Source organism: Trematomus bernacchii, unplaced genomic scaffold (assembly GCF_902827165.1).
Source record: "Trematomus bernacchii unplaced genomic scaffold, fTreBer1.1, whole genome shotgun sequence".
Taxonomy (NCBI): Eukaryota; Metazoa; Chordata; class Actinopteri; order Perciformes; family Nototheniidae; genus Trematomus; species Trematomus bernacchii.
Window position 1 is genome coordinate 234,939 of NW_022987565.1, and position 10,763 is coordinate 245,701.

The 10,763-nt window shown below is 39.8% G+C and overlaps 1 protein-coding gene across 1 annotated transcript in view; it reads left to right on the forward strand.

Moving 5' to 3' along the window:
- sulf2b (sulfatase 2b) overlaps nucleotides 1–10,763 on the forward strand; it is an 82,729-nt gene that overhangs the window by 49,988 nt on the left and 21,978 nt on the right. The window contains 5 exon segments of the mRNA XM_034125571.1: nucleotides 5,599–5,825; nucleotides 6,410–6,530; nucleotides 6,640–6,758; nucleotides 7,017–7,168; nucleotides 7,748–7,917. Coding sequence (XP_033981462.1) covers nucleotides 5,666–5,825; nucleotides 6,410–6,530; nucleotides 6,640–6,758; nucleotides 7,017–7,168; nucleotides 7,748–7,917 — 722 coding nt within the window. The 5' untranslated portion in view covers nucleotides 5,599–5,665.

A 10,763-nucleotide genomic window follows, 5' to 3' on the forward strand; every position in this document is an offset into this window, starting at 1 on the left:
TAATGCTATTTTATTTCTATTTCAGAAATATGTTGGACTGTTTATTTCATCTATCTATCTATCCATCTATCCATCTATCTATCCATCTATCCATCTATCCATCTCTCCATCTCTCCATCTATCCATCTATCTCTCTATCTCTCTATCTATCTATCTATCAAATCATGGAGAAAGAAGATACAGTGTGAGCATGAAAAGATATCTGCAGCAGTGTGATGACTAATGGCTGTTTGTCTTCACACTGGTCATGAATTAAATGTGACGCTCATGTGATGATAGGAATGTATCCCATTGTCTCATGCAGCAGAAGCAGAAAGGCACTCAGAGATCGCAGACCTTCGCCAAGGCCGTTTCCATTAGAGCAAATCATTTGGATCCACAAAAACATTCAATGGATCATTCTTGGCCCAAGTGTCATGATAATTGGGACAGTATTATTCTGACAAACAGACGGGTACACAAATGTCCTTGGTGACGGTAAAATGACAATGATGTTTTGGTTCAGCAGCCTTGATTCAGTTCCTTTTTATCCTGTCCATTATGTGTCTGACAATGATAAATCAGTACTCTTTTTATTGGCATGCATGCACGAATAACTTAATCAAAAAAGCATGAATGTGTAGTCCCATCGCTCTCACTTCCCTCAGATTAAATGTCACTCAACCTGCTTTCTTCAACTCCATTATTCTTTCTATCCAATTACATCTTCCTGCTACAGTAACACGAGCCTCTACAAGAAAGAAGATTTTAATTAGCCTCTTCATTTTGCGTTTTACAAGCATCTTAAATCTCTTTTGAGGTGTACATTACTACATGTGATGGCTTGAAATAACCTTTTTCCACCTCGTCTCGGCCAAGAGGCTCCAATATTGTTTCGAACACAATAGTATTCCTCCAAAGTAGTCATAAACATTTTCTGATAATGCCAATAATGTTAAAAAGGAGATAAATACAAACTACTACTACAGGTTTCTTGAGGGCCCTTTTTATGATTAGGTAATTATTTCCACTATTTACCTGCTAAATCACCTTTTTCAGCGTTTTCTTCGCTCTGTCTCTTGTTAGTTTCCACATGCCTAAAACAACCTCAAGCTAAATCTAAAAGTTGATGGCTAAATAAGAGCGTTTGAGAAATTGTGCAAGGCATAATAGACCGAATAGTCGATTAATCGTTTAATGAATCGATTATCAAAGTAGTCGTTTGTTGCAGCCCTGCTTTGAACTGCACGCTCTTTTTTATCCGCATTTTGTCACTGCTTTTAACCTTAATTGTATTTTCTATGCTTTTATTCTTTACTGTTCTTTTAGCAACTGCCTGACTGTGGACTACAGATGGAAAAAAGGCTTTTTTAAAACATCGGGCATATTTTTACAAATGTCATTTTTAATAATGGTCCCTGTCAAATGAAGTAATAACTAAAAACATTTCCACTTCATCTCCAAATGAGCTACCTGGCAGTACTTTGAACATGTACGATAACTCTGTCTCTGTTCTTTGACACCGGGGTTGTATCGACTGCAGTCCCTTTTGCATAAACGGGACTCAGGTGTTCATTCAGACGTGAAACTGCACCTTCATTTGTCATCAGAGTAATGTAAGGGGTAAGAGGAGGCATGCTTGAAGGTGGATTTAGTTATCAATATTTGCCTTACACTTCTTTAGCAGTCTGAGAAGCATTTCATAATATTTCTCCTCATGTGAAACGCTGCCTGGAGGAGCTTAATCTGACACCTTTAAGAGGTTTCAGTTCAATAAAGGTAAAAGCCTTTTTATTACTGTGATGTGAAGCTGCTGGAAATAACAGCAGCTCTTTTGAATCCTGATACTTTCTTCCATTTGATATTCATGGAGCTCTACCTCCTGACAGTGGTAGTTGTTGCTGTGGATTGCAGAGAGTTTTGTTTATTTGATATTCAGAGATTTCTTCAGAGAGCAGAGAAACATTATCTCCTCACCTCGGCCTGAGGAGAGGGCAGTACACACCACAGCAGTAAACATACAGAAAGCATCACTAAAGGGAATAGAAAACAACCTTAAATGAACCTGTTAAGCCCCAAAGCCCCCGTCGGCGGGTCTTTTTTTTTTTTTAATTAATTTTTTTTCTTTGGATGGAATGAATACCTATGGTGATAATTCAATGTAATACATCATATTTATAGTCTGGTACCTGAAAAAGGTCAAATGGCACTGATGGAACCAAATGTGCCGAAAGCTTATTCCGCCTGGAACTTTTTTTTGCTAAATCTCTCTAAAAAAGTCAAATTTAACTTGTTTTGCCTCAATCTTATTATATGTTATAGTTTGGATTCCTAAAGCTTTTAGTCTACCATCCCATCATTCAAGGGTGGTTTTCACTATAAGTAATGTTTTTTCTTTAGGCAGAGGTAAGAATTTACCTTTTTTTGCTATGTTCCATCTGAATTTACTCTGACTGAGAAAAATCTATATTGATTCTGACACTTCTACATCCAACTCACAGATGTAACTTTGCTTTGATAACATAAATTATTCATATAACCCTTTTAGAAGTGAAGTTGTAGTCATTTGTTTTGGGCATGTCATTTTCGAGCCTGAAACCTGAAAAACAGGCTCGGGGCTTAACAGGTTAAGTAAAAATATAATGGATGAGTCCCTTAGAGGATATATATCATGTAGCTTCTCGATGGAAAACACTGTTTAAAAGTCTTTATCTGAAAGGTAAAAAAAGGCAGTAAAGGCAGAAATATGACAGATATTAAATCTGAACGTACTCCACAGAGCCAAAGTATTTCAACGGGGAGTGTCCACATGTTTTTGTATTTTTTTCACTACACAAACAACCTTTCCCACGGAGCTTAACTTTCACTCACATAGTGAATGTTGCACAAAACATGATCTTTCCCTTAACTTAACTTAATAAGTAGCTTTGTTGCCTAAAGCCTAAACGGGCTCTGTAATGCTCATGTTCAGGTTCGTATTTGTATGTAGTGTCTCTACCGTGACATGTCTCCATGCTTTAATGTTCAAAAAGCTCTGTATTTGTTCTCATACTGCCTGTGCTGCAGCACCTCTTTTCACCCTCTGTCTGAAACCAGAGCCCAGTCTGCTCTGATTGGTTAGCTGGCCGGCTCTGTTGTGAAGGGGAACTTTGGGATTTTAGCCTTTGCAGACCATTTACACAATAACACACAAAGGAACAACCCCAAAAAGCATAATAGGGCCTCTTTAAGGAAATGTTGGGGCCACATTTCAAATCTTAAATTGTATATGCGTTCAAAATGTTACTCAACGTTCTAGATGTTCTTAATATTCTTATCGTTTTTATTTTATTTTCATTGTTCTTAACAATGGAGACGTTCTACTGTCTAAATGTATAAGACTTTCTAGATGTATTAAATAGTTCTTTGAATTCTCAACATTTCAGATTTTCTACACTCGAAAGGTTTTAAATCTATTAAATGTTACACACGTCTATACATTCTACATTTTCTAAGCGTTCTTAATGTTCTAAAGATTATACATTTTCTAAAATAATTCTAAATGTTGCACACATTCTACATTTGCTAACCGTTCTACGTGTTCTGCTGGAGAACAGAGGTCCACTGAACCCTCACACTGGGCGAGCGAGGCTCATTTCTCTCTCTCAGCGGGTTGTGTGTAATCTCAGTCTGCTCACAGCTGGAGCCTCCAGACCACTTTAACATGAGAGCAACCACAAGCCACACACACACACACACACACACACACACACACACACACACACACACACACACACACACACACACACACACCTCTCTGTGTGTGGGTGGGTGTGTTGTGAAAGATCCCTAAGCCTCCTCTGTTTTGATTACTGGCTAATTTGCATGACGCACCCTGCTGTGAGCTCACACATACACATACACACACACACACACGCACACACACACACACACACACACACACACACACACACACACACACACACACACACACACACACACATACACACACACACACAAGCCCGCAGTACAGATGAACACGTCTCATACACACACACATTGTTGTACAGAAAGGAAGCCACACACACTGTCCCGCTGTGCTTTGTGTCAGTGTGACTTATAGGATTTCAGCATTTTATTATCTGAAAAACAAAAGACTGTAGCTAATAGTGTGTGTGTGTGTGTGTGTGTGTGTGTGTGTGTGTGTGTGTGTGTGTGTGTGTGTGTGTGTGTGTGTGTGTGTGTGTGTGTGTGTGTGTGTGTGTGTGTGTGTGTGTGTGTGTGTGTGTGTGTGTGTGTGTGTGTTAATCATGCAGTGTTTTCATTTTTTCTCTCCCTCGGTCATCAATATTCTCGTCCTCACTCAGCAGATAAACACTGAGCGTCACGTTCTGCGCTGACATTTCTCTCAAACACCGCTGAAATAATAATAATATGTTCTCTTCAGCAGCAGCTAGACACGAGGCCTTACAAAGAAAAATATCTGAAACACTGCTGCTCACATTTCTACCATATTTCTAACAAATCACTTTACTAAAAATAACGTCAATTACAACTCAATTGAAACAGTAAATTATCTTTGTAAGAAGAAATAAGATAAGATGCACTTTATTGATCCCAATTTGGGAAATGTTTTGTTTGACAAGGCATTGCACATAAGTAGAAAAGAGACAGTGATTGCATTAAAACATGTAGTCTCATCGAGATCAGGAAGCTTATTTCAAAAGAGAGCTGCGAACAAAAAGAATGTATAAACATATTCAGATAATGCATAGACAGAAGCAGAGATAATTCAGGAACGATAACGTATACTTTTTCACAATAAGAAAATGGTTTACAAATGGAATTGCAAATACAATAAGAAAAACCTTTTAAATGTTCGAGAGACGATGAAGAAAATATAATGTAATCTTAAGAAGTCATGCCCTTGACATCACGTTTGGGGAAACAAATACCAATGTATATTTTTAGGAAAATTGTATTTTAGCCTGAAGATTGAGAAGAAAATGTTCAGTCAGAAAACCAAAGAAAAACAAAACCAGATTGTCATGACATTTGGCCCCACGCAAAGTTATATGATGAGGCCCTCTGTGTCGCGAGCGTCGACGGGGGGTGGGGGGGTGGGGGGGGGGTGCTAGTGGAGCCTCGCTGCAGTGAAACTGTGGCGCGCTTACACATTTGCGCTTCAAATGAGGCTCCCTCCGCAAAATGAGGCCCCCTCCGCAAAATGAGGCCCCCTCCGCGAGGTGAGGCCTGTAGGGAGGGGCGGCCCTGATAAGTTACATTACATTACATTTATCTGACACTTTTGTCTAAAGCAACTTACGAATAAGAACAATTGACCATGAGGATTCAAACGCAGAACAGCAAGAAGAGTGCTATTATGATAGTGTGATATTTACTTCTAATAAGAAAGACCATTGTAAGTGCAGCTGCATAAATTAAACTCTCAAGTGCTTTTTTTATTGTCCAAGGTACAAGCGATACAGGTAGATTCTCTTTAATAATACAAATAATAATACATGTTAATTATATAGCACTTCTCCTGGTGCTCAAAGCCTGAAAAAGTGACCAATGCCGCCGTCTTTTTTACCTCTTTCTGACTTTTTAAAACTCTGTCTGTTCTGTTTTGTTTTGCAGACGTTGAGCCTCCAGGGGGGAAGCAGCTGATTGGTTGATCTTGTCTGGAGGTCAGGGGTCGAAGGCCATGGCGGGCCGACTCCTCCTCTTCCTGTTCGTCACGGTGACGCTCGGCCACGCCCACTTCCCGTCTGGCCAGCGTCAGAAGCCCCGCCTCCAGAGAGACCGCCGCAACATCCGGCCCAACATCATCCTGATCCTGACCGACGACCAGGACCAGGAGCTGGGTGAGTAAACACACATACTACTGTTATAGTATATTAATACTTCACTAATACACACTATTATAATACTTCTACACTACCACTAATGCCTTTACACACTGACGCTAGTAGTGTTGAAACTCATTAACCATCATAAAACAACACCACAGAACTTAAATTAGCTTTATTTATACCATAACTGACCTTTTGTCACCGTGTGATTAGTCTAATGATGTAAAGAGACTAAAATTAAGGTATTTTTTTAGGTAACAATTTGGAACCTGGAAGTGGAGCAAAAGCAATAACTTTTCAGTAGCTAGATCATATGACATTACTGTATCATAAGAAAAAAGTAATCAGACTTTTAAATCACAATTATTGAGCTACTAGGAAAATCTAATAAGATTTATACTTTATTGTTCAAAAATCATTTAGGAATATCTGATCATTTTGGCAATTTGTGTCTTTTTTAAATGTTTCCATTACTACTATTATTTTATCACTTGTTTTTGTGTGATAAATAATTCCCCTTATACATACAGTATTACCAATCAATGTTGTACAGAGTGTATAATGTACTAACAGGATATTTCTTCCTCTCTCGGCAGGTTCGATGCAGGCGATGAATAAAACTCGCCGCATCATGGAGGAGGGCGGGACTTCCTTCTCCAACGCCTTCGTGACCACGCCCATGTGCTGTCCGTCACGCTCCAGCATGCTCACTGGGAAGTAAGTCAAGTTTATCATGTTTAATATATAGAATTAGATTGAACCACACTAAATATATATATATATATATATATATATATATATAAAACCCACTCCTTGTGTCCCTCAGGTACGTTCACAACCACAACACCTACACCAACAACGAGAACTGTTCCTCGATGTCATGGCAACGGCAGCATGAGCCACGGTCCTTCGGGGTGTACCTGAACAACACTGGATACAGGACAGGTACACACACACACACCAAACATACACACAAACAAAAACACACATATAAACATGTTTTGCTACATATGTGAGGACCACAAACCCATAGCATGATGTGTACCCCACTCTGACAGTTTTACCTTTCTTTCTTTGTGTGTGTGTGTGTGTGTGTGTGTGTGTGTGTGTGTGTGTGTGTGTGTGTGTGTGTGTGTGTGTGTGTGTGTGTGTGTGTGTGTGTGTGTGTGTGTGTGTGTGTGTGTGTGTGTGTCATTGATCCAGCCTTCTTTGGGAAGTACCTGAATGAGTACAATGGCACGTACGTCCCCCCCGGGTGGAGGGAGTGGCTCGGCCTGGTGAAGAACAGCCGCTTCTACAACTACACACTGAGCCGCAACGGAGTCCGAGAGAAGCACGGAGCCCAGTACCCACAGGCAGGGACACACACACACACACACACACACACGCACACGCACACGCACGCACACACACACACACACACACACAAAAGTAGGGGAAATGTGTTGTTATGTGTCCTGCAGTCAATTAGTTGAGATAAGTTCTCATTAAAACTTCTCTTTACAAAACCAATAAATATTCAAGAATAATTCATAACATTTTGAAATGTGACTCTTGTTAAGTTTAGGTAACTTCAGGATTTATTTCTTCCCTTTTTATCTAAAAAAAAACCTCACTTAAGCTACAACAACAAAGAAATACAAACCATAACATTTCCCAACTTCTTATCTTGCATACAGTATGATAGTTGTTGATATCAATTATACACTTTTCACACGTTGTGAAATCATTTTTCAACATTTATATTTTAAATCAACGTCTCTCTCTTTCAAGTTTAATGGCATATTCCTAGAAATAATGATGTATTCTGGGACAAATCAAAGCAAAACAATTCAATTTAAAAGTGAAACAGAATTAAATGAAAACATAATGACCCAGGGTTTTAACAATAACAATAATAATAATTATAAAAATGCTTGTGTGTTGTGTTCCAGGACTACCTGACGGACCTGATCACGGCCGAGTCCATCCGGTACTTCCGCTCCTCGAAGAGAGTGTATCCTCACCGGCCCGTCATGATGGTGCTGAGCCACGCCGCGCCGCACGGACCTGAAGACTCAGCGCCGCAGTACAGCACCGCCTTCCCCAACGCATCACAGCACATGTAGGCCCACACACACACACCACACACACACACACACACACACACACACACACACACACACACACACACACACACACACACACATTAACACACACACACCTACACACAATGAGACTAAGCCACTGTAATCCAGCTGAAGAATGGGGCTGCTCCGCTCCGCTCTGAGGGATAAATCCTGATATAACACGACTGAAACAAAGCAATCCTCCCTCATATCTGTGTGTGAGTGTGTGTAGTGTGTGTGTATGTGTGTGTGAATGTGTGTGTGTGTGTTTGTGTGTTACAAATGCATGGGTTTTATTTCTTAGTTCATTATTTTTCCGATTTGAACAGAATTTCTATTAAAACCTGTCAGTCTACACATACAGTATGAGCTGAAAGAGAGACATACACACACATAAGAACACACACTCACACACACACTCACACACATGCATCACAGCAGTGCCAGACAATCTTTTACTTCCCTTGTAAAGCCAAACAGATGCCGGAGGACTCGCTGGCCGGACTCCAGTCAGAAGAACATTTAAATCCCATTTAAAGCTCAGCTGGCTTTCTGGTAATACAACAACTCTGCAGGAACAGACAGAAATCTCTGTCCTCTGGAGGGAAACAATAAAACCCTAATACACTGTCCTGGGAAACAAGTGACTCTTGCACAGAAACACAACTTTCATACTGATTTAAATAAAAAATTAGAACCCAGGATACCCCCAAAAGGTTCTGGATTCAGACTTTAGACAGGCTAGATAGGGAACATAGTCTCTTCATTACATATTTGCAAGAGACAATGAATCAGCCGTGCAAGCTGTGTGTTTAAATATGACATGTACTGTTGCTATAACAAGCCATTATACTGTATGTTAAATCATGCTTTGTTCAGTTCCAGCATTATCATTGTTGTTCTAGTTTTAAAGGGACCCTATATTATGCTGATGTTCAGGTGTATATCAGTATGTAGTGTCTCTACTTTAAAGAGTCCTCTCCTGCTGATGTTCAGGTGTATATCAGTATGTAGTGTCTCTACTTTAAAGAGTCCTCTCCTGCTGATGTTCAGGTATATATCAGTATGTAGTGTCTCTACTTTAAAGAGTCCTCTCCTGCTGATGTTCAGGTGTATATCAGTATGTAGTGTCTCTACTTTAAAGAGTCCTCTCCTGCTGATGTTCAGGTGTATATCAGTATGTAGTGTCTCTACTTTAAAGAGTCCTCTCCTGCTCATGTTCAGGTTCATATCAGTATGTAGTGTCTCTACTTTAAAGAGTCCTCTCCTGCTGATGTTCAGGTGTATATCAGTATGTAGTGTATCTACTTTAAAGAGTCCTCTCCTGCTGATGTTCAGGTGTATATCAGTATGTAGTGTCTCTACTTTAAAGAGTCCTCTCCTGCTCATGTTCAGGTGTATATCAGTATGTAGTGTCTCTACTTTAAAGAGTCCTCTCCTGCTCATGTTCAGGTTCATATCAGTATGTAGTGTCTCTACTTTAAAGAGTCCTCTCCTGCTGATGTTCAGGTGTATATCAGTATGTAGTGTATCTACTTTAAAGAGTCCTCTCCTGCTGATGTTCAGGTGTATATCAGTATGTAGTGTCTCTACTTTAAAGAGTCCTCTTCCTGCTCATGTTCAGGTGTATATCAGTATGTAGTGTCTCTACTTTAAAGAGTCCTCTCCTGCTGATGTTCAGGTGTATATCAGTATGTAGTGTCTCTACTTTAAAGAGTCCTCTCCTGCTGATGTTCAGGTGTATATCAGTATGTAGTGTCTCTACTTTAAAGAGTGCTCTCCTGCTCATGTTCAGGTTCATATCAGTATGTAGTGTCTCTACTTTAAAGAGTCCTCTCCTGCTGATGTTCAGGTGTATATCAGTATGTAGTGTATCTACTTTAAAGAGTCCTCTCCTGCTGATGTTCAGGTGTATATCAGTATGTAGTGTCTCTACTTTAAAGAGTCCTCTCCTGCTCATGTTCAGGTGTATATCAGTATGTAGTGTCCTCTACTTTAAAGAGTCCTCTCCTGCTGATGTTCAGGTGTATATCAGTATGTAGTGTCTCTACTTTAAAGAGTCCTCTCCTGCTGATGTTCAGGTGTATATCAGTATGTAGTGTCTCTACTTTAAAGAGTCCTCTCCTGCTGATGTTCAGGTGTATATCAGTATGTAGTGTCTCTACTTTAAAGAGTCCTCTCCTGCTGATGTTCAGGTGTATATCAGTATGTAGTGTCTCTACTTTAAAGAGTCCTCTCCTGCTGATGTCCAGGTGTATATCAGTATGTAGTGTCTCTACTTTAAAGAGTCCTCTCCTGCTGATGTTCAGGTGTATATCAGTATGTAGTGTCTCTACTTTAAAGAGTCCTCTCCTGCTGATGTTCAGGTGTATATCAGTATGTAGTGTCTCTACATGTCTCCATACTTTAATGTTCAAAAAGCTCTTTACTTTCCTCATACTGCCTGTGCTGCAGTCTTTGCAGACCATTGACATGCACACAAACCTATATAACACACTACAGGGAAGGGAACATCAGAATAAGGCCTCTTGAATGAAATATCTGTGTTAAAACAGACTAACCTGCAGTTTAAAGGTAACAGGTTCTCTTTTTAGGAGGAAAGAACATAAAAGCTGAACTTCATATTGTAAAAACGAAATCTGGATGAAAGGTTGGAGCGTCTCCCGGGAGAAATAAAGCAGAGTTCAGAGAGTCAACACAAAATCAGACACCGCAGCAGAACAAATGAACACGCAGCTAAAGATGAAGTTGAAACATTTTGTCTTCTGAAAAACAGAAAATACATTTTTGAGGTTATTTCCAAACGCTTCGTTTTTTGTTCTTTCACCACAAATGAGGATTT